Here is a 23,805-nt window from a genome sequence, read left to right as displayed (position 1 = left end):
TTGATATTCCTGTGAACCGCACTGTGGATACAACGGGAGCACGTACGGTGAATATTCGCACCACAGGGAATGAGAAGTCATCCTTCACTGTGGTTCTAGCTTGCCATGCTAATGGCCAGAAACTTCCACTCATGGTGATATTCAAAAGGAAGACCTTGCCAAAAGAGACCTTTCCAGCCGGCGTCATCATAAAAGCTAACTCGAAGGGATGGATGGATGAAGAAAAGATGAGCGAGTGGTTAAGGTAAGTTTACGCGAAGAGGCCGGGTGGCTTTTTTCACGCAGCTCCGTCCATGTTGATATACGACTCCATGCGCGCCCACATCACGCTGGTTTTGGCCGGGCTCCAGTGCGATTTATATATGTTTTTTTCCTTCTTTATCATGCATTTTCGGCAGGTGCGACTTATTCTCCGGTGCGACTTATACTCCGAAAAATACGGTAACATACCTGCCAACTTTTGAAATAAGAAAAACCTAGTAGCCAGGGTCCAAGGGCCGCAGGCCCCGGTAGGTCCAGGACAAAGTCCTGGTGGGGGGTTCCTTCGCCCCCCGACGCAAAATGATTGATTGCATTCAGACAGGTTAAAATGTTGCTAAAACCATCACTTTTCTATCAGTCACAGTGACTTTTCAAAACAAAAATATTACAGCAAAAATCATATGGGTTGATTGACATGTTTATTCTGTAAGCTAACTTCAATAGTTTGAAATTATTTTGACAGTTAATGCCAGTTATCCTGTCAACCTTTCACAAGACTTCAATTTGTTAATTGAAAGTATAAACACTTTTTACAGTAAACAAATGGTAAAACAGTACTAAACAATTCCATTAAAAAAAAAAATTGGTGTCATTATTAACTTTCTGTCCAAGCTTGTATAATCTACTGCCTTGTTCAATTGTAACAAATATTCTGTGCCTAAAATTCACATTTCTATCACAATTATCATACTGTAAACATGGTAAGCTAACTTCATTAAAATTAATAGTCCTGTCAATAGCACGGAATTACAATTCAAATGTCGTTTTTTTGTAAGCCTTTCAAAAGAATTCAAAATATGAAAAATTGATGAAAATTAATTGAAGCCATCAGACACTTGAAAAGTGGCACATCACATCTCTAATGTAATCATTTGAACTTTTCAACAGAAATAGCACTGCAAAAATATTAAGGACATACTTCTGTATTTTGGTAGTTATGCTGTCAACATTTAACAAGATTTCTTCAACTTGGACTTGAAAGCATAAATAGTATAAACACTTTTAACAGTATAACAGTACTAAACAATTCCAATAGATAACATTGGTGTCATTACCTTTTTGTTTGCTCAATTATTGCCTCTGTAAATAAAACTTCGGCATTTATCACATCCAAAGAATCTGTTTGGGCGACGAAAAATGTTGAAAGTTTTCCACTTGTATCGCTAGCAACGGCATTAGACTTGTGTTTTTTTGTCCCAACGTGGTCTTTTACATCGCTAATTCCTCCGTGTCCGATCGAAAAATCTTGTCTGCACAAGGTGCAATTCGCGTAGTTTTCACCCTTTTTGGAACGGATAATTATTCCCGGATAGGCTTTTGAATATTCTTCACAGAATGACTGCAGTTTTCTTTTCGGTAGGTAGATGAGATCCGCCCGGAGTTCCTTAAGGCTCTGGATGCTGTGGGGCTGTCTTGGTTGACAAGACTCTGCAGCATCGCGTGGACATCGGGGGCGGTACCTCTGGATTGGCAGACCGGGGTGGTGGTTCCTCTCTTTAAGAAGGGGAACCGGAGGGTGTGTTCTAACTATCGTGGGATCACACTCCTCAGCCTTCCCGGTAAGGTCTATTCAGGTGTACTGGAGAGGAGGCTACGCCGGATAGTCGAACCTCGGATTCAGGAGGAACAGTGTGGTTTTCGTCCTGGTCGTGGAACTGTGGACCAGCTCTATACTCTCGGCAGGGTCCTTGAGGGTGCATGGGAGTTTGCCCAACCAGTCTACATGTGTTTTGTGGACTTGGAGAAGGCATTCGACCGTGTCCCTCGGGAAGTCCTGTGGGGAGTGCTCAGAGAGTACGGGGTATCGGACTGTCTGATTGTGGCAGTCCGCTCCCTGTATGATCAGTGCCAGAGCTTGGTCCGCATTGCCGGTAGTAAGTCGGACACGTTTCCAGTGAGGGTTGGACTCCGCCAAGGCTGCCCTTTGTCACCGATTCTGTTCATAACTTTTATGGACAGAATTTCTAGGCACAGTCAAGGCGTTGAGGGGATCTGGTTTGGTGGCTGCAGGATTAGGTCTCTGCTTTTTGCAGATGATGTGGTCCTGATGGCTTCATCTGGCCAGGATCTTCAGCTCTCACTGGATCGGTTCGCAGCTGAGTGTGAAGCGACTGGGATGAGAATCAGCACCTCCAAGTCCGAGTCCATGGTTCTCGCCCGGAAAAGGGTGGAGTGCCATCTCCGGGTTGGGGAGGAGATCTTGCCCCAAGTGGAGGAGTTCAAGTACCTCGGAGTCTTGTTCACGAGTGAGGGAAGAGTGGATCGTGAGATCGACAGGCGGATCGGTGCGGCGTCTTCAGTAATGCGGACGCTGTATCGATCCGTTGTGGTGAAGAAGGAGCTGAGCCGGAAGGCAAAGCTCTCAATTTACCGGTCGATCTACGTTCCCATCCTCACCTATGGTCATGAGCTTTGGGTTATGACCGAAAGGACAAGATCACGGGTACAAGCGGCCGAAATGAGTTTCCTCCGCCAGGTGGCGGGGCTCTCTCTTAGAGATAGGGTGAGAAGCTCTGCCATCCGGGAGGAGCTCAAAGTAAAGCCGCTGCTCCTCCACATCGAGAGGAGTCAGATGAGGTGGTTCGGGCATCTGGTCAGGATGCCACCCGAACTCCTCCCTAGGGAGGTGTTTAGGGCACGTCCGACCGGTAGGAGGCCGCGGGGAAGACCCAGGACACGTTGGGAAGACTATGTCTCCCGGCTGGCCTGGGAACGCCTCGGGGTCCCCCGGGAGGAGCTGGATGAAGTGGCTGGGGAGAGGGAAGTCTGGGCTTCCCTGCTTAGGCTGCTGCCCCCGCGACCCGACCTCGGATAAGCGGAAGAAGATGGATGGATGGATGGAAGTACCGTATTTTTCGGACTATAAGTCGCAGTTTTTTTCATAATTTGCGATTTATATATGTTTTTTTCCTTCTTTATTATGCATTTTCGGCAGGTGCGACTTATACTCCGGTGCGACTTATACTCCGAAAAATACGGTAATTGGAGCCTTGAATAGGTTAGTAATTCATAACATTTATTTTGATTCATTATTATTTTATAAGCAATAGCAAATAGCAGCTTTAATGAAAAAACAGCCAGCTTGGCAGCTTTGTGTTATTAGAGCCAACATTGTAACTTTTCCTTGTTACATTTCAACTGTTTTCTTTATTATTTCACTTCATGTTTTTACAATTATTTAATAGTATTTGTAAAATGTGTAAAAAAAAATTAGCTGCGGGCCGCAAAACTTCAAACACCCCCGTACTAATTGCATGTAGAGAACCTTCAGTGTTGTGCAGAATCCGCTCCACCAGCACTGGGTACTTGGTGATGCGTTGTGTCACCAACAGAACGCACTCGGATACTCCTAACCGCCGCACGATGGACAGGTTGTTGATTTTCTGTGAGGACAAAAATGAAAGGATGAACTGGAGACATACCTGCCAACTTTTGAAATCAGAAAAACCTAGTAGCCAGGGTCCAAGGGCCGCAGGCCCCGTAGGTCCAGGACAAAGTCCTGGTGGAGGGTTCAGGGCTTCGCCCCCCGACGCAAAATGATTATTAGCATTCAGACAGGTTAAAATGTTGCTAAAACCATCACTTTTCTATCAGTCACAGTGACTTTTCAAAACAAAAACATTACAGCAAAAATCATATGGGTTGATTGACATGTTTATTCTGTAAGCTAACTTCAATAGTTTGAAATTATTTTGACAGTTAATGCCAGTTATCCTGTCAACCTTTCACAAGACTTCAATTTGTTCATTGAAAGTATAAACAGTATAAACACTTTTTACAGTAAACAAATGGTAAAACAGTACTAAACAATTCCATTAAAAAAAAAATTGGTGTCATTATTAACTTTCTGTCCAAGCTTGTATAATCTACTGCCTTGTTCAATTGTAAAAAATATTCTGTGCCTAAAATTCACATTTCTATCACAATTATCATACTGTAAACATGGTAAGCTAACTTCATTAAAATTAATAGTCCTGTCAATAGCATGGAATTACAATTCAAATGTAGTTTTTTTGTAAGCCTTTCAAAAGAATTCAAAATATGAAAAATTAATGAAAATTTATTGAAGTCATCAGACACTTGAAAAGTGGCACATCACATCTCTAATGTAATCATTTGAACTTTTCAATAGAAATAGCACTGCAAAAATATTAAGGACATACTTCTGTATTTTGGTAGTTATGCTGTGAACATTTAACAAGATTTCTTCAACTTGGACTTGAAAGCATAAATAGTATAAACACTTTTAACAGTATAACAGTACTAAACAATTCCAATAGATAACATTGGTGTCATTACCTTTTTGTGGCTAAAATCCAAATTCAGATTGATCATACAGCAAAAATGATATGGTAACTTTATGATAAGTTTACTTGAAGTGGCATGAAACACTGAAAGTGATTGTTCCTATAACCCCTTTGTTTCAAATGTTTGTTCCACTTGTGGCAGTCGGGCACCAGCATACCGTCTTTGACAACTTGAAGTGGCATAAAACACTGAAAGTGATTGTTCCTATAACCCCTTTGTTTTAAATGTTTTATGCCACTTCAAGTTGTCAAAGACGTACTGTGAAATACAGCCGACAGGATTGCGCACCAAACACGAAGCAAGGCCAAAGCGCATGCATGGTGCAGGAGAACAAAGGACTTCTTTCATTTAAGGTTTGTGATAAACCATCAAACTCATTTGTTAAAAGGACTCTATAGTAATATAAAGCGAATTTTTCTGGACATTATCATGCAAGAAAAGTTTATTTTTGGGATCGCGATCACCGCGTAATGATTTTTAAAGGTTGCATTACATTATTAACTGTCCCATGTGATCAGCCAGTGCGATTGGAAGTCCATGCTCAATTATTGCCTACGTAAATAAAACTTCGGCATTTATCACATCCAAAGAATCTGTTTGGGCGAGGAAAAACGTTGAAAGTTTTCCACTTGTATCGCTAGCAACGGCATTAGACTTGTGTTTTTTTGTCCCAACGTGGTCTTTTACATCGCTAATTCCTCCGTGTCCGATCGAAAAATCTTGTCTGCACAAGGTGCAATTCGCGTAGTTTTCACCCTTTTTTTTTTTTTAATTAATGAAAAACCGTATTTTTTATCACTGCAACCGTAACCCGGAATGGGTTGATGAAAACCGTACGAATTACGGGAAAACCGGAGTAGTTGGCAGGTATGTCATGCGGCTGAACAACAAAGACAAGGTGAGAAGAGAGACCACGGTCTTACCCGTATGATGCTGTGGAACCTTTTGTTTGCTTGCATCTGTTCTTTGTAGTAGCCCGCCGCCTCCGTGTGGTGACTACAGAAATCCCCGTAACATTCCTTCATCTTCTCACCTATTTCACCTGAAAACTGCACACACAAAAAAATGTCAAGAAAAAAAAAAATAAGCGCATGTTTTTGTTTGCCTCTGGTCTACCTGTGCAATTAGTATGTCTGCTATTCTGTCGACCGTATAGTTGTTGTCGTCGGCGGGCGAAACAATGTTGTCTCGTCGGCGTTCTTTGAGAAGAGACAAGAAATGCGTGTGGAGGTCCAGGAGGTTCTCCAAGCGTGGGAAGAGACAGTCCAGCCTGCTTGAATCCAGCTGGAGGTTCTCCTTCAACTCTTTGACGTAGACGCGCAGCATTATCTTCAGCGTGCGGACGTGATGCATTTCCGTCTGCATCAGCTCTGCGGGTGCATGAAGGGATTTGTTTCAATGTTCAAATCATGTACGTAGTACCTATAATCACACAACATCATTTGTATCCTATTGGGGAAAATAGAAAATAATATCTATTTATTTGGTTACCAGCAAGTGAGTGTACTGGCTCACCTGCACTGGCTTCCTGTGCACTTAAGATGTGACTTTAAGGTTAGGTATAAAATACTACACGGTCTAGCTCCAGCCTATCTTGCTGATTGTATTGTACCATATGTCCCGGCAAGAAATCTGCGTTCAAAGAACTCCGGCTTACTAGTGATTCCCAGAGCCCAAAAAAAGAGTGTTTTCTATTGGGGCTCCAGTACTATGGAATGCCCTCCCGGTAACAATTAGAGATGCTACCTCAGTAGAAGCATTTAAGCCCCATCTTAAAACTCATTTGTATACTCTAGCCTTTAAGTAGCGCCAACACTGTAAAAGTAATAAAAAGGGACGTCACGATACAACTTTTCTACTTCTGATTTGATACTGGTATTGGAGCCTCGAATATGGGCCGATAACGACATTGAACCAATACGATATCAGCATAAATCATGCATACTTTTATTATATTGCAGAGAGGAATGTTATAAAAGGTTTGATCAAGTGAAATGAGACAAACATACCGTATTTTCCGCACTATTAGCCGCACCTAAAAACCACAAATTTACTCAAAAGCTGACAGTGCGGCTTATAACCCGGTGCGCTTTATATATGGATTAATATTAAGATTCATTTTCATAAAGTTTCGGTCTCCCAACTATGGTAAACAGCCGCCATCTTTTTTCCCCGTAGAAGAGGAAGTGCTTCTTCTTCTACGCAAGCAACCGCCAAGGTAAGCACCCGCCCCCATAGAAGAGGAAGCGCTTCTTCTTCTACTGTAAGCAACCACCCGCCCCCGTAGAAGAAGAAGAAGAAGCGCGCGGATATTACGTTTCATTTCCTTTGTGTGTTTACATCTGTAAAGACCACAAAATGGCTCCTACTAAGCGACAGGTTTCCGGTTCATGAAAAGACGCAATCTCTCCATCCGCACACGGACTACTATTTCACAGCAACTGCCTAAAGACTTTCAAGAAAAGCTGGCTACTTTCCGTGCATATTGTAAAAACAAGATAGCTGAAAAAAAGATCCGGCCAGAGAACATTATCAACATGGACGAGGTTCCACTGACTTTTGATATTCCTGTGAACCGCACTGTGGATACAACGGGAGCACGTACGGTGAATATTCGCACCACAGGGAATGAGAAGTCATCCTTCACTGTGGTTCTAGCTTGCCATGCTAATGGCCAGAAACTTCCACCCATGGTGATATTCAAAAGGAAGACCTTGCCAAAAGAGACCTTTCCAGCCGGCGTCATCATAAAAGCTAACTCGAAGGGATGGATGGATGAAGAAAAGATGAGCGAGTGGTTAAGGTAAGTTTACGCGAAGAGGCCGGGTGGCTTTTTTCACGCAGCTCCGTCCATGTTGATATACGACTCCATGCGCGCCCACATCACGCTGGTTTTTAATATATTATTAAAGTTTGACTGACCTATCTGACTGTTTTTTTGACATTCCTTTAGCGCAGTTAGATGCGGCTTATAACACGGGGCGGCTTATAGGTGGACAAAGTTTTGAAATATGCCGTTCATTGAAGGCGCGGCTTATAACCCAGGGCGGCTTATGGTGCGGAAAATACGGTAGGTATGAAAAACACTAACCTATTTATTATTAACGGACTGGAATGGACTTATGACGTCTTTAAATTCAAATGGAGAGGCCATTGTTTTTTTTGGCAACACCTCGTGGCCACAATAATTCATCATAATGCGGTCAGTTGAAAGATGCGGACACGTTTGTTACTGGATACTTTCTAATACGCTTCTGCGTAAGTAATATGCAACTATACCTATTTGATACATGTTTATATTGACAAAGGTCAAGTTTTAAACTGCAATATTGTTAAATTATTTTAGGTATGTCTAGCTTGTGTGCTATTGTGTGCTTACTGTAGCTGGTGTGTAGCTGCTAGCTCCTAGTAGCCTATATAGCCTGCCGTGTTTACCTTTTCTAAATGACTTGACTAAATTAGAAAAAAAAAGTGTGCTTATTGGAGGACATTCAGATGTTTTGCACAAGTAAATATGCTGCAAGACTGTATCTGAACCTTGTATTTCAGAGATTTTACAGTGGGGCAAAAAAGTATTTAGTCAGCCACCAATTGTGCAAGTTCTCCCACTTAAAATGATGACAGAGGTCTGTAATTTTCATCATAGGTACACTTCAACTGTGAGAGACAGAATGTGGGAAAAAAATCCAGGAATTCACATTGTAGGACTTTTAAAGAATTTATTTGTAAATTATGGTGGAAAATAAGTATTTGGTCAATAACAAAAATTCAACTCAATACTTTGTAATATAACCTTTGTTGGCAATAACAGAGGTCAAACGATTACTATAGGTCTTTACCAGGTTTGCACACACAGTAGCTGGTATTTTGGCCCATTCCTCCATGCAGATCTTCTCGAGAGCAGTGATGTTTTGGGGCTGTCGCCGAGCAACACGGACTTTCAACTCCCTCCACAGATTTTCTATGGGGTTGAGGTCTGGAGACTGGCTAGGCCACTCCAGGACTTTCAAATGCTTCTTACGGAGCCACTCCTTCGTTGCCCGGGCGGTGTGTTTGGGATCATTGTCATGCTGGAAGACCCAGCCACGTTTCATCTTCAAAGCTCTCACTGATGGAAGGAGGTTTTGGCTCAAAATCTCACGATACATGGCCCCATTCATTCTTTCCTTAACACGGATCAGTCGGCCTGTCCCCTTAGCAGAAAAACAGCCCCAAAGCATGATGTTTCCACCTCCATGCTTCACAGTAGGTATGGTGTTCTTGGGATGCAACTCAGTATTCTTCTTCCTCCAAACACGACGAGTTGAGTTTGTACCAAAAAGTTCTATTTTGGTTTCATCTGACCACATGACATTCTCCCAATCTTTGCTGTATCATCCATGTGCTCTCTGGCAAACTTCAGACGGGCCTGGACATGCACTGGCTTAAGCAGGGGGACACGTCTGGCACTGCAGGATTTGATTCCCTGTCGGCGTAGTGTGTTACTGATGGTAACCTTTGTTACTTTGGTCCCAGCTCTCTGCAGGTCATTCACCAGGTCCCCCCGTGTGGTTCTGGGATTTTTGCTCACCGTTCTCATGATCATTTTGACCCCACGGGATGAGATCTTGCATGGAGCCCCAGATCAAGGGAGATTATCAGTGGTCTTGTATGTCTTCCATTTTCTGATAATTGCTCCCACAGTTGATTTTTTCACACCAAGCTGCTTGCCTATTGTAGATTCACTCTTCACAGTCTGGTGCAGGTCTACAATTATTTTCCTGGTGTCCTTCGACAGCTCTTTGGTCTTGGCCATAGTGGAGTTTGGAGTCTGACTGTTTGAGGCTGTGGACAGGTGTCTTTTATACAGATAACCAGTTCAAACAGGTGCCATTAATACAGGTAACGAGTGGAGGACAGAAGAGCTTCTTAAAGAAGAAGTTACAGGTCTGTGAGAGCCAGAGATCTTCCTTGTTTGAAGTGACCAAATACTTATTTTCCACCATAATTTACAAATAAATTCTTTAAAATTCCTACAATGTGAATTCCTGGATTTCTTTTCACATTCTGTCTCTCACAGTTGAAGTGTACCCATGATGAAAATTACAGACCTCTGTCATCATTTTAAGTGGGAGAACTTGCACAATCGGTGGCTGACTAAATACTTTTTTCCCCCCACTGTATATGCAACCGCATATAATTCCATGTTTTTTTGCTGATGTCGGACATATATTTGATATCAATATTGGATGGGGACATCCTTAGTCAAAAATGCACTAACCGTATATGACATCCTGTCTTTTCGTGGCCTCTTTGGAGTGTTTCTTAACATACTGCTGGTCAACAGCCAAACTCCAGGACTCTGCTTCCAGGTCCTGCGCATCAGACTCCAGATCAGCCCGTACTGCAGCGTAGTGAGCATCTGCGAGCAGGAGGGAACAAAATGACAATGAGGAGAGGACACAGGCCTGTCTGCTGTTTGAGCTTAAGCTGCACGATTGACAGACATCGAATCGACATTTTAATTAGTTCAAACATCAGTATTCAAGGACAACTTTAAAACAAATGTGTATATCAGTGGTGGGGGTTAAACTATGGAAATCTCTTTACAATGAGATAAAGGATTGTAGAAATATATTCCAATTGAAAAAAATATATAAAGACAAAACAATAAGATCATATGGACAGCCGTAAGTGTTTTTTATTTATTATTTAAATTATTTTTTGTCTGGTTTTGTATTTGTTTCGTATCATCCCGTGAGGTGTATATTATTTTTTTGTTCGGTTTGTACTCCATGAAGTTTTGCACTTGTTTTTTTTGTGTGCTTTTTGTTTGTTTTCATTATATTTGGATGTATTTGTTTGGTTTGTATGCTTGTGAATCTGGGCTATTCATTAACTACTTATTATGTTGAAGGGGGCTGGAAATATAAGATTTTTTTTTCATCCTGTTCCTTCTCAAGCATAGGTGTGTAAATATGTGTTTTGTTGCTAAAGTTTAATTGTCTATTGATCAAAAATGCACAGCAATGAAGGAGATAAATAAAAAAATGAAATGAAATGAAATGAATGACATTTTAATTAGTGCGATAAATCAGTGGTCCCGCTCCGTGGATCGATTGGTACCGGGCCGCACAAGAAATAAAAAAATAAAAATAAAAAACAGAAAATAAAAATCATTGTATTGTTTTTTTTTTATTAAATCAACATAAAAAACACAATATACACTTACAATTAGTGCACCAACCCAAAAAACCTCCCTCCACTCATTCACACTCATTCGCACAAAAGGGTTGTTTCTTTGTTATTAATATTTCCTTAAGATCAGCCGATCAGCTGCTGTTGACGGTCCCTGACACAAGGCTGAAGCTTAGAGGTGACAGAGCTTTCGCCATTGCTGCTCCCAAGCTCTGGAACGACCTACCTCTGAGTGTTAGACAAGCCTCCTCTCTTCCTGTTTTTAAATCTCTCTTAAAAACATACTTTTATTCCATGGCTTTTAACACTGAGTGATATCCATCCTGCAATGGCGCCCCATAATACACCTGCTGTGAACCTGTTTTTATGTTTTTATTTATTCTATTTTAATTTTTTTATCGTGTTCTGTTTGTGTTGTTTGCTCGGTACTCGTTTTATCTTTTAACCTGTCCATTGTACAGCACTTTGGCTACCCCTGTGGTAAATTTTAAATGTGCTTTATAAATAAAGTTGATTTGATTTGATTTGATTTCTGGTTCCCACATTATATATCAATATATATCAATACAGTCTGCAGAGATACAGTCCGTAAGCACACATGATTGTATTTTTTATGACAAAAAAAAAATACCATTACCAATACATTTTTTTATATATAAGGCGCACCGGATTATAGGGCGCATTAAAGGAGTCCTATTATTACTTTTATTTTTTTCTAAATGTAAAAGACTTCCTTGTGGTCCACATAACATGTACTGGTGGTTCTTTGGTCAAAATGTTGCATAGATGATGTTTTACAGATCATCTTCAAGTCGCTTTCTGACAGTCGCTTCAGGATGCACCGTTTTGTGGGCGGTAGAGATGCGCGGATAGGCAATTATTTCATCCGCAACCGCATCAGAAAGTCGTCAACCATCCGCCATCCACCTGACCTAACATTTAATCAGAACCGCATCCGCCCGCACCCGCCCGTTGTTATATATCTAATATAGACGATGCAAGGCAGGTTATAAAGCTTTTGCCTGTTAAAGAAAGGAGACTGATCCAATGCAGCACAGACATTCGCGTGCCACGCTGTCACGGCCCAGACGCACACCAGTGCGCAATCATATGGGAGCCGCGCTGAGCGCACCTCCAAGCGCGTCTCGCTGCCGGCGACGGCCGGGTATGGTCCCGACGCTCCAGCGCCATCCATTTTCAGGGCTAGTTGATTCGGCAGGTGGGTTGTTACACACTCCTTAGCGGGTTCCGACTTCCATGGCCACCGTCCTGCTGTCTATATCAACCAGGGTGAGCCCCACCCCTTTCGTGAGCGCACTGCGCGCGGAGTGACCCCTGTTACGCACCCCCGGCAACGGGGGTGGCGGGCAGGTAAGCTGCGCGGGCGGAGCACGCGGAGTGACCCCTGTTACGAGCCCCCGGCCACGGGGGTGGCGGGCAGGTAAGCTGCTTACCTGCTGCGCGTGACGCCGGCCGCGGCGAAGGCGGACGAGGCGGGGTGTCGGTGCGGTGGGCGCGGTGGTGACCCTGGACGTGCGTCGGGCCCTTCTCGCGGATCGCCTCAGCTACGGCTCCCGGTGGGGCCCTCTCGGGGGAAGGGGCCTCGGTCCCGGACCCCGGCGAGGCGTCCCTTCTCCGCTCCGTAAAAGTGTCCATCTCTTCTTTTTTTTCTTTCTTCTGTTGTGGCATATGCAGCAGGTGCCTGCTCGTTTTTCGTATGTGGGTAACAACATTTAACTATGTATATATATATACCAATTGGTTTAACTGCCACCCGCCTGAATCTATTTAAAATCTTTTTTTTTTTTTTTCAACCGCCCGACCCGACCCGACCCGCGGATAAAATCTAATTTTTTTTAATTTCATCCGCCCGATCCGCGGATAATCCACGGACTCCGCGGTTGTGCCCGCAAACCGCGCATCTCTAGTGGGCGGTCTTATATACGTGGCCAGCGTCTTCTTCCCGTCATCTTTGTTGTAGTGGTGTAGCGTGCAAGGACGGGAGTGGAAGAAGTGTCAAAAGTTGGAGCTAACTGTTTTAATGACATTCAAGACTTTAGTGTGAATTAGTGAAGTAAATTATATTTATACAGCGCATTTTTACATAGTGAAACCCAATATCTAAGTTACATTTAAACCAGTGTGGGTGGCACTGGGAGCAGGTGGGTAAAGTGTCTTGCCCAAGGACACAACGGCAGTGACTAGGATGGTCGGAAGCGGGGATCGAACCTGGAACCCTCAAGTTGCTGGCACAGCCACTCTACCAACCGAGCTATACCGCCCCCAACGCTATACCGCCTTTACTTCAATCAATCTCTGATCTAAGTATTTACAGCGATTAATTTAGCATTTAATGCAGTGCTGTTTAATCCCAGTCTGTGGAACGCTCTCCCTGACCACCTGAGGGCACCACAGACTGTGGATGATTTTAAAAAAAGGCTTAAAAACCCTTCTTTTTAAAAAGCCTTTTTTTAGATGTATGCATACTATCCATCCATCCATCCATCCATCTTCTTCCGCTTATCCGAGGTCGGGTCGCGGGGGCAGCAGCCTAAGCAGGGAAGCCCAGACTTCCCTCTCCCCAGCCACTTCGTCCAGCTCTTCCTGTGGGACCCCGAGGCGTTCCCAGGCCAGCCGGGAGACATAGTCTTCCCAACGTGTCCTGGGTCTTCCCCGCGGCCTCCTACCGGTCGGACGTGCCCTAAACACCTCCCTAGGGAGGCGTTCGGGTGGCATCCTGACCAGATGCCCGAACCACCTCATCTGGCTCCTCTTGATGTGGAGGAGCAGCGGCTTTACTTTGAGCTCCTCCCAGATGGCAGAGCTTCTCACCCTATCTCTAAGGGAGAGCCCCGCCACCCGGCGGAGGAAACTCATTTGGGCCGCTTGTACCCGTGATCTTGTCCTTTCGGTCATAACCCAAAGCTCATGACCATAGGTGAGGATGGGAACGTAGATCGACCGGTAAATTGAGAGCTTTGCCTTCCGGCTCAGCTCCTTCTTCACCACAACGGATCGATACAGCGTCCGCATTACTGAAGACGCCGCACCGATCCGCCTGTCGATCTCACCATCCACTCTTCCCTCACTCGTGAACAAGACTCCGAGGTACTTGAACTCCTCCACTTGGGGCAACATCTCCTCCCAAACCCGGAGATGGCACTCCACCCTTTTCCGGGCGAGAACCATGGACTCGGACTTGGAGGTGCTGATTCTCATCCCAGTCGCTTCACACTCGGCTGCGAACCGATCCAGTGAGAGCTGAAGATCCTGGCCAGATGAAGCCATCAGGACCACATCATCTGCAAAAAGCAGAGACCGAATCCTGCAGCCACCAAACCAGATCCCCTCAACGCCTTGACTGCGCCTAGAAATTCTGTCCATAAAAGTTATGAACAGAATCGGTGACAAAGGGCAGCCTTGGCGGAGTCCAACCCTCACTGGGAACGTGTCCGACTTACTACCGGCAATGCGGACCAAGCTCTGGCACTGAGCATACAGGGAGCGGACTGCCACAATCAGACAGTCCGATACCCCATACTCCCTGAGCACTCCCCACAGGACTTCCCGAGGGACACGGTCGAATGCCTTCTCCAAGTCCACAAAACACATGTAGACTGGTTGGGCAAACTCCCATGCACCCTCAAGGACCCTGCCGAGAGTATAGAGCTGGTCCACAGTTCCACGACCAGGACGAAAACCACACTGTTCCTCCTGAATCCGAGGTTCGACTATCCGGCGTAGCCTCCTCTCCAGTACACCTGAATAGACCTTACCGGGAAGTGTGATCCCACGATAGTTAGAACACACCCTCCGGTTCCCCTTCTTAAAGAGAGGAACCACCACCCCGGTCTGCCAATCCAGTGGTACCGCCCCCGATGTCCACGCGATGCTGCAGAGTCTTGTCAACCAAGACAGCCCCACAGCATCCAGAGTATGCATACTAGTACTAGCTATTTGGCTGTTCTCGTTTTTATTTTTTATTATATTTGAATTTTTTTATTTCTTAATACACTGTAGCACTTTGAGGTTGTTTACTCAATGTAAAGTGCTTTTTACAAATAAAATCTATTATTACTATTATTAGGGCCCGCATGGCCCATTGTATAAGGACTCCCTTGGGAGTCCTTATGCAATGGGACATAAGGACCTATTGAATTTGTAAGGTTTTATTATTATTATACCGGCCGCCTCTTTGAGCTGTAATTTGACCCACTTAACATGCTTCAAAATTCACCATATTTGACCCACACATCAGGACCTGCGAAAATTGCCTTTTAATAAAAAAAACGAACCCCAAAACTCAAAATTGCGCTCTAGCGCCCCCTAGGGAAAAAAAAACCAGACTGCCTGTAACTCTCACTAGGAAGGTCGGAGAGACATGAAAAAAATACCTCTATGTAGGTCTGACTTAGACCTACATTTCACAATTGTACATTGTCGGGCAAAAATCAACAGGAAGTTTGCTATTCCCCCTTCAAGACAAAAATGTACTAAAAACAGTCACTTTTGCCTCTTTGAGCTGTAATTTGACCCCCTTAACACGCTTCAAAACTCACCAAACTGAACGCACACATCAAGAATGGCAGAAATTGCAATTTAATAAAAAAACCTAACCCCAAATTTTAAAATTGCGCTCTAGAGCAATTTTTGAATAAAACGGAGAAAAAAACTGCTCCTCGGAAGAAAAAAATGACAAAACTGCCTGTAACTCCCACTGGGAAGGTCAGAGAGACATGAAACAAAATCCTCTCCGTAGGTCTCACTTAGACCTACATTTCATAAATCGACAACCCCCAGCAAAAATATACAGGAAGTTTGCTATTCCCCCTTCAACACAACATTTTTGTAAAAACCGGTCACCTTTCTTCAAACATCATCTCCTCTGAGCGCGTTTGTTGTTTCGCCTTCAAACTAACACAGGAGAGAGATTGAACCCTTCTGATTAAAAGTTGGCGAAAGAGTTGTGATACCTGCTCCGGTTTTGATTTTATGACCCTTCAAAGACCCGCTGCACTGATGCTGCTGCGCTGCTGTTTTTTTAAGATGGCTGCTCAAAAGCAGGAAGCACCAACATGCCCACACAATGCAGACAAGGTAGGTACACTAGACAAAAGTCTTGGGACACTTCAGACTAAAAGTATACAAAAGTATTGGGACACTTAGGACTAGCACCTGCCAAATACGCGGGCCCGACCAATGCTGCTTGCAGCTTTAATTATTATTAATGCTGAATTGTGGGGGGAATTGCACTGTGAATAGACAGACAAACTCTGTTTTGGACTTTTTGAGAGACTTTCACATTACACAAGAGTGACACGGTACTGAAGCGCTGCATGGAGAGCAAGGTAGAGGACGGCTTAGTGAACCCAATTTTAGCCTATCTCGCACTCCCACACAGTCCAATTTGATGAGCCAGCGTGCGGTCACGGTTACATAGGAGACCTAAAAACAACCTCTGCAAGCTGCTAAAAGGGTAGACAACGTACCTTCCACTATGATGGACTCCGTGGTGGAGGGGACGAGGGAAATGGTGTCTTCGTTGCAGCGCTTGGAGCGAAGGGCGTCGGTCTCATCCATCTCCCCGTGGAGAGTTCTGAGAGACAACACACAGGACCTAAGTGGGGGGAAAAAAAACTACTGCTTATTTGTCTCAGTTGTGTGCTCCTATCTTATTTATTTGGAGAATTCTGAAGATAAAAATCCTTCATTTGAAAGGCATTTTCGAGTAAGGAAGAAGCGACGCCACTGACGCTGGGATGCTGAGGTTTGAAGTGGGCGCTGCAGGACAGGACGCACTGGGCTGGTTACTTCGTCCCCGAGGGATGATGGTCATGCCGGGGGCGCCGGGGAAAGTTGGGTTCCCATTCAGTTGGGTTTGTGACGAGGGTGTGCCCGACTGCTCGTGCTCTCTGGCGCGCTCTTTCAGTCCTGGGGAGTGGGGGAATGACACAGAAGTTTGTTGCAAATAATCATGAACTTAGAATTTAATGGCAGCAACACATTGCAGAAAAGGCATTTTTACCACTGTGTTACATGGCCTTTCCTTTTAACGACACTCAGTAAAGGTTTGGGAACTGAGGAGACACATTTTTGAAGCTTTTCAGGTGGAATTCTTTCCCATTCTTGCTTGACGTACAGCTTAAATTGTTAAACAGTTCGGGGTCTCTGTTGTGGTATTTCAGGCTTCATAATGCGCCACACACTTTCAATGGGAGACAGGTCTGGACAACAGGCAGGCCAGTCTGAAATAAGCAGCGGCGTCCATGATAACGCATACCTGCCAACTTTTGAAATCAGAAAAACCTAGTAGCCAGGGTCCAGGGGCCACAGGCCCCGGTAGGTCCAGGACAAAGTCCTGGTGGGGGGTTCAGGCTTCGCCCCCCGACGCAAAATGATTATTAGCATTCAGACAGGTTAAAATGTTGCTAAAACCATCACTTTTCTATCAGTCACAGTGACTTTTCAAAACAAAAATATTACAGCAAAAATCATATGGGTTGATTGACATGTTTATTCTGTAAGCTAACTTCAATAGTTTGAAATTATTTTGACAGTTAATGCCAGTTATCCTGTCAACCTTTCACAAGACTTCAATTTGTTAATTGAAAGTATAAACAGTATAAACACTTTTTACAGTAAACTAATGGTAAAACAGTACTAAACAATTCCATAAAAAAAAAAATTGGTGTCATTATTAACTTTCTGTCCAAGCTTGTATAATCTACTGCCTTGTTCAATTGTAAAAAATATTCTGTGCCTAAAATTCACATTTCTATCACAATTATCATACTGTAAACATGGTAAGCTAACTTCATTAAAATTAATAGTCCTGTCAATAGCATGGAATTACAATTCAAATGTAGTTTTTTTGTAAGCCTTTCAAAAGAATTCAAAATATGAAAAATGAATGAAAATTAATTTAAGCCATCAGACACTTGAAAAGTGGCACATCACATCTCTAATGTAATCATTTGAACTTTTCAACAGAAATAGCACTGCAAAAATATTAAGGACATACTTCGGTATTTTGGTAGTTATGCTGTCATCATTTAACAAGATTTCTTCAACTTGGACTTGAAAGCATAAATAGTATAAACACTTAACAGTATAACAGTACTAAACAATTCCAATAGATAACATTGGTGTCATTACCTTTTTGTGGCTAAAAGCCGAAAAACGTTGAAAGTTTTCCACTTGTATCGCTAGCAACGGCATTAGACTTGTGTTTTTTTGTCCCAACGTGGTCTTTTACATCGCTAATTCCTCCGTGTCCGATCGAAAAATCTTGTCTGCACAAGGTGCAATTCGCGTAGTTTTCACCCTTTTTGGAACGGATAATTATTCCCGGATAGGCTTTTGAATATTCTTCACGGAATGACTGCAGTTTTCTTTTCGGTTTAAGACTCGTTTGCGATTTTTCTCCGGCTGATTCCATGATCGTTCGCTCGTTTGGAAACAATGGCCTCGTGCTTGGCAGCGGTGCTATAAATAGCCTCGCACATTTAAAAAAAAATTATTTTTTTTAATTAATGAAAAACCGTATTTTTTATCACTGCAACCGTAACCCGGAATAGGTTGATGAAAACCGTACTAATTACGGGAAAACCGGAGTAGTTGGCAGGTACGATGTTGCTTGGATGGCAACATATGTTGCTCCAAAACCTGTATGTACCTTCTAGCATTAATGGTGCCTTCACAGATGTGTAAGTTGGCCACTAATACACCCCCATACCACCACAGATGCTGGCTTTTGAACTTTGCACCTATAACAATCTGGATGGTTCTTTTCCTCTTTGGTCTGGAGGACACGACGTCCACAGTTTCCAAAAACAATTTGAAAATGTGAACCCGTCACACCACAGAACCCTTTTCCACTTTGCATCAGTCCATCTTAGATGAGCTCGGGCACAGCGGAGGCAGCATTTCTGGGTGTTGTTTGATAAATGGCTTTCGCTTTGCTTCATAGAGTTTTAACTTGCACTTACAGATGTAACGACAAACTGTAGTTACTGACAGTGGTTTTCTGAAGTGTCCCTGAGCCCATGTGGTGATATCCTTTACACACTGATGTCGCTTTTTGATTCAGTACCGCCTGAGGGATCGCAGGTCACAGACATTCAGTGTTGGTTTTCCGCCTTGCTGCTCTCGTGCGGTGGTTTCTCTATATTCTCTGATTCTTTTGATGATATTACAGACCATAGATGGTGAAATCTCTAAATCAGGGGTGCTCATTACGTCGATCGCGAGCTACCGGTCGATCTCGGAGGGTGTGTCAGTCGATCACCAGCCAGGCATTAAAAAAATAGTCCTAAAAATGAGCGATCATAAATCTTCACTATGACGTCACTTTCGTCACTTGATTGACATTCACGGCACCCGAGGGTCTTCTGAGATGACGCTGGCTGCTGCCAGCTCATTAAAATTACCGACTGGAAGGCGAGAAACACTTTATTTCAACAGACTCTGGCGCCGTACCTGTCGTCAAAACTCCAAAGACCAACTGCACAGTTGCGCTAACAAAACAAGAGTCTCAGAAAGCTGGCGTGCACAAGCTAGCAAGCTACGGAGTTTGCCGACAATGTATTTCTTGTAAAGTGTATACAAAGGAGTACGGAAGCTGGACAAATAAGATGCCAAAAACCAACCACTTTCATGTGGTATTGGACAGAAAGGAGGACTTTTTTCTCCTCCATTCGAAAATGCGGACCTTTTTAGCACCACTGTCTGATTCCAATCAATGCAAGTCATCACAATCAGGTAATACACCAACTTATATTCTTGTCTTCATGAAAGAAAGGAATCTATATGTGTTTAAACATGCTTGTATTATCTTTAAACACCTTAACTTGTTAACAATATTAACTATATGTGTTAAACATGCTTGCATTATCTTTAAACACCTTAACTTGTTAACAATATTAACTATATGTGTTAAACATGCTTGCATTATCTTTAAACACCTTTAACTTATTAACAATATTAACTATATGTGTTAAACATGCTTGTATTATCTTTAAACACCTTAACTTGTTAACAATATTAACTATATGTGTTAAACATGCTTGCATTATCTTTAAACACCTTTAACTTATTAACAATATTAACTATATGTGTTAAACATGCTTGTATTATCATTAAACACCTTTAACTTGTTAACAATATTAACTATATGTATTAAACATGCTTGCATTATCTTTAAACACCTTTAACTTGTTAACAATATTAACTATATGTATTAAACATACTTGTATTATCATTAAACACCTTTCATTTATTAACAATATTAACTATGTGTTAAACATGATTGCATTATCATTAAACACCTTTAATTTATTAACAATATTAACTATATGTGTTAAACATGCTTGCATTATCATTAAACACCTTTAACTTATTAACAAAAACATATATTTCATAAATAAGTAAATATAAATGATATATATGAATGAGGTAGATCCCCACGACTTGATCAATTGAAAAGTAGGTCGCCTGCAGAAAAAGTGTGAGCACCCCTGCTCTGAATACTTGCAATTACTCGTTGAGAAATGTTGTTCTTAAACTGTTCGACAAGTCGTTAACGCATTTGTTGACAAAGTGGTGACCCTCGCCCCGTCCTTGTTTGTGAATGACTGAGCATTTCATGAAAGCTGCTTTTATACCCAATCATGGCACCCACCTGTTCCCAATTAGCCTGTTCACCTGTGGGATGTTCCAAATAAGTGTTTGATGAGCATTCCTCAACTTTCTCAGTCTCTTATGCCACTTGTGCCAGCTTTTTTAAAATATGTTGCAGGTATCAAATTCCAAATGAGCTAATATTTGCAAAAAATAACAAAGTTTACCTGTTCGAAAGTTAAATATCTTGTCTTTGCAGTCTATTCAATTGAATATAGGTTGAAAAGGGTTTGCAAGTCATTGTATTCTCTTTTTATTTACCATTTACACAACGTGACAACTTCACTGCTTTTGGGGTTTGTATAACCAAATCTCACTGGGTCTTCTGTTACCGGCTATCCTCGCCTCTCTAAAGCGTTTACTGAAACTTCGGTCAAGAATTGGAACTATATGAATGAACTGATTTATACCCACCAATATTAGGGGATCCAGACAGGCCTGTCCTTGATAAAGAATCTCTCTGTGTGGGGCAAACAACAATATTTACAGGGTGAGAATATCGCTTGAAAAACGGGCTAAAGCCATCAAACATTTTCAAATGACAGTGACTTTTTATTACTTTTGATATTATTTGTCCATGTCAAGCTTTTGAGTGAGTAAGGGGCGATTACAACCATGACAAAGTCAAGATAAAGTAGTGACATACTACAACTGAGGCTGTGTAACTGCACTGATGGTCAAAGTCCAAGCCTTCAAAAACACTAAGATGATATAAACAGTTCACAATGTCAAGGCTACTCAAAAATGCATAATTTAAATAGGCAATATTATATGGGGAAAAATGCGTTTTGGTTCATTAGACTGGATATGTTGTTTTTCTATGCTCCAATGAAGTGTTTACCTTGTTCTTGGTGCTGGTGCACTCACCCAGCAGAGACTTGCAGCTCTTGTGAACATTCACAGCACAATCTGAAACACAAAAAACAACTACATTGACGCTAAAACTAAAGACTCCACATGTGTTCATTCATAGTTTTGATGTGACAATCTACAATGTAAATAGTCATGACAATAAAGAAAACGTATTGACTCAGAAGGTGTGTCCAAACTTTTGGCCTGTACTGTATGTTAATACCTGGGTAGTAACGCGCTACATTTACTCCGTTACATCTACTTGAGTAACTTTTGGGATAAATTGTACTTCTAAGAGTAGTTTTAATGCAACATACTTTTATTTAAGTATATTTATAGAGAAGAAACGCTACTTTTACTCCGCTACTTTTATCTACATTCAGCTCGCTACTCGCTACTAATTTTTATCGATCTGTTAATGCACGCTTTGTTTGTTTTGGTCTGTCAGACAGACCTTCAAAATGCCTGCCTTACTGGTGACGTTTCACTTCGTTCCACCAATCAGATGTAGTCACTGGTGACGTTGGACCAATCAAACAGAGCCAGGTGGTCACATGACCTGACTTAAACAAGTTGAAAAACTTATTGGGGTGTTACCATTTAGTGCTCAATTGTACGGAATATGTACTGTACTGTGCAATCTACTAATAAAAGTTCCAATCAATCAATCAAAAGTGTGAAGGAAAAAAGATACTTTTTTATTTCAACCATACATCCCGTCAAAAGCCTAAAGACTGACTGCACAGTTCCTGTCTTCACAATAAAAGTGCCACTCCATCGCGCCTGCGCTTTCAAAACAAGAGTCTCCGAAAGCCAGCGCAAGCAAGCTAGCAAGCTAAGAAGTTTGACGCCAATATATTTCTTGTAAAGTGTATAAAAACGAATATGGAAGCTGGACAAATAAGATGCCAAAAACCCACCACTTTCATGTGGTATTAGACAGAAAGGAGGAACTTTTCTTCTCCTCCATTTGAAAACGTGGACGTTATCATCACTAAAGTCTGATTACAATCAACGCAAGTCATCAGAATCAGGTAATACACCAACTTATATTCTTGTCTTCATGAAAGAAAGGAATCTATATGTTAAACATGCATGTATATTCATTAAAACATCTTTAACATGTAAACAAAAACAGCAAAATAAATACATATAAATTATATACTGTATATATCAATGTATATGTATGTATATATATATATATATATATATATATATATATATATATATATATATATATATATATATATATGTGTGTGTGTGTATGTTACTCATCAGTTACTCAGTACTTGAGTAGTTTTTTCACAACATACTTTTTACTTTTACTCAAGTAAATATTTGGGTGACTACTCCTTACTTTTACTTGAGTAATAAATCTCTAAAGTAACAGTACTCTTACTTGAGTACAATTTCTGGCTACTCTACCCACCTCTGGTTAATACTAATTATTAACAACAGATTTGTTTTTGAATGTATGTAAAAAAAAAAAACAAATTAACCTTTTTATCATCATAGCAAATTATGCAAATAACAGCATGCGATGATTTTATGGTAAACCACGCCCCCACCGTACGGTGAAACCCTTGGATCCGTTATAATTTATTTGCCAAATAATATATTGTGAAGAGGCTGCACTAAATCTCTGTATACAGATTTTAGGCCATATCGCCCAGCCTTAGCATAAATATGGCATTAATCACACTAAATTAGGGATGTGCCGATCCGATATTTGGATCGGATCGGCCGCCGATATTTGCAAAAAAAATGCGTATCGGCAAGGCATGGGAAAATGCCGATCCAGATCCAGTTTTAAAAAAACTCCGGTCCGTGTTTTCCAACGCACCTATTTAAATAATACATTCCACTTTTCTGCTGCTCCCTAATTTCCGATCCGCATTTTCCAGCACACCTCCAACACATCCACAGGTCTGTGGATCCTCACGCAGTTGCTTTTAGCTGCTGGCATTACACGACAGGCTCTTCTCACTCTTTCCTGTGTCTCCCTCTCACAGACAGCAAGAGCACCTTCTTACACACGTCACATACTGTCACGTCATACGTCACATACTGTCACGTCATATGTCACATGCGTATACGCCCTCTCCCAGCAGAGAGCGAGGTAGCAGCATGGCTAACGTTAGCTGTGATGCTAGCGCAGCCGCTAAGGTGCGCGCCTGCTCAAGCGTCCTCTGCGCACGGCAAATCTATGCCACGCACAAAATCAAATAAAAAAATAAGCGCATAACAATTTTCGACACACAGACACGACAGAGAAAACCGTTTTCGTCATCATTGTTCAAATATTGTAACGTCTGTCGAGACGCTTATCTCCATTCGGTGCCAGACGCCCACACCATCAAAATGCCGAGGCAAACATTTCCACATCAACACAGTATGAAAAAAATAGTGATTTTTTTTTTAGTTGTCATTTCCCTCTCTGCATGAAAGTTTAAAAGTAGCATATATTAATGCAGTATGAAGAAGAATGTTTTAATGTAGACACATAGAATCATCATACTGCTGTGATTA

General features: G+C 42.1%; 1 protein-coding gene across 7 annotated transcripts in view; it reads right to left on the bottom strand.

Annotated features, from left to right (window-relative positions):
• Nucleotides 1–23,805, bottom strand: part of arhgef18b (rho/rac guanine nucleotide exchange factor (GEF) 18b) — a 224,702-nt gene that overhangs the window by 86,003 nt on the left and 114,894 nt on the right. For 6 of the 7 annotated variants that reach the window (XM_061976196.1, XM_061976189.1, XM_061976190.1 and 3 more), the window contains 8 exons: nt 21,266–21,333; nt 20,839–20,884; nt 16,500–16,677; nt 16,236–16,363; nt 9,830–9,970; nt 5,686–5,939; nt 5,493–5,618; nt 3,527–3,644 (listed from right to left, as the gene is read on the bottom strand). In XM_061976196.1, coding sequence (XP_061832180.1) covers nt 3,527–3,644; nt 5,493–5,618; nt 5,686–5,939; nt 9,830–9,970; nt 16,236–16,363; nt 16,500–16,677; nt 20,839–20,884; nt 21,266–21,333 — 1,059 coding nt within the window. The remainder of the gene's footprint in view (nt 1–3,526; nt 3,645–5,492; nt 5,619–5,685; nt 5,940–9,829; nt 9,971–16,235; nt 16,364–16,499; nt 16,678–20,838; nt 20,885–21,265; nt 21,334–23,805) is intronic. The other variant, XM_061976191.1, reaches the window with a different exon arrangement.

The sequence above is a fragment of the Nerophis lumbriciformis genome, linkage group LG14, assembly GCF_033978685.3.
Source record: "Nerophis lumbriciformis linkage group LG14, RoL_Nlum_v2.1, whole genome shotgun sequence".
Lineage (NCBI taxonomy): Eukaryota > Metazoa > Chordata > Actinopteri > Syngnathiformes > Syngnathidae > Nerophis > Nerophis lumbriciformis.
This window is presented reverse-complemented; position numbering and strand designations above follow the sequence as displayed.